This window comes from Penaeus monodon, chromosome 28, assembly GCF_015228065.2.
Source record: "Penaeus monodon isolate SGIC_2016 chromosome 28, NSTDA_Pmon_1, whole genome shotgun sequence".
In the NCBI taxonomy this organism is placed as follows: Eukaryota; Metazoa; Arthropoda; class Malacostraca; order Decapoda; family Penaeidae; genus Penaeus; species Penaeus monodon.
Genome location: NC_051413.1, coordinates 37,664,168 through 37,664,677, shown reverse-complemented (window position 1 = coordinate 37,664,677; position 510 = coordinate 37,664,168). Strand labels below are relative to the sequence as shown.

The following is a 510-nucleotide window of genomic DNA, read 5'->3' as shown; positions in this document are numbered from 1 at the left end:
ATAAATAAGCCACACAACTTTTTCTCTCTCTTAAATCCTTCAAAATCACTTTAACTACTTCAGTTCTAAACCAACAAACAGCGTAAGAAAGAAAAAAAAAACAGGTGATCTGAAACCCCTGTCTCGGTCGTCCCACCTTCTCGCTGCGGGGACTAAGCGCTAAGGTGGGCAGCGATTTCCTTCCCGCGCTGGTGTCGGTCTGCGTGGCCTGTGTCCGCATGCTCGAGCGCTTCAACTTCTCTGCCGGAGGGGACGAGGGGGTGAGAGACAGGCGGGGAGGGGGAGGGGGGGTTAGGTGGGATAAAGAGGAGGGGGGAGGGTGAAACGTTTCTTTAGTTGGGAAGGGGACGAGGGGTGAAACGTTTCGTTATTTGGGAAGGGGAGGGCGGTGGAACGTTTCGTTAGTTGGGAAGAGAGTGAGGGGTGAATACGTTTCGTTAGTTGGGAAAGGGAGGGCGGTGAAACGTTTCGTTACATGGGAGGGACGAAGGGGAAGGAGGCCTTGTTAGT

General features: G+C 52.9%; 2 protein-coding genes across 2 annotated transcripts in view; both read right to left on the bottom strand.

The window, feature by feature from the left end:
• LOC119591197 (FK506-binding protein 5-like) overlaps positions 1–510 on the bottom strand; it is a gene marked incomplete at its 5' end in the record, with an annotated part of 7,017 nt that overhangs the window by 1,804 nt on the left and 4,703 nt on the right. The window contains 1 exon segment of the mRNA XM_037939909.1: positions 137–240. Within this exon segment, the coding sequence (XP_037795837.1) occupies positions 137–240 (104 nt within the window).
• LOC119591570 overlaps positions 1–510 on the bottom strand; it is a 24,858-nt gene that overhangs the window by 23,156 nt on the left and 1,192 nt on the right. The gene's annotated exons all lie outside the window — the stretch shown is intronic.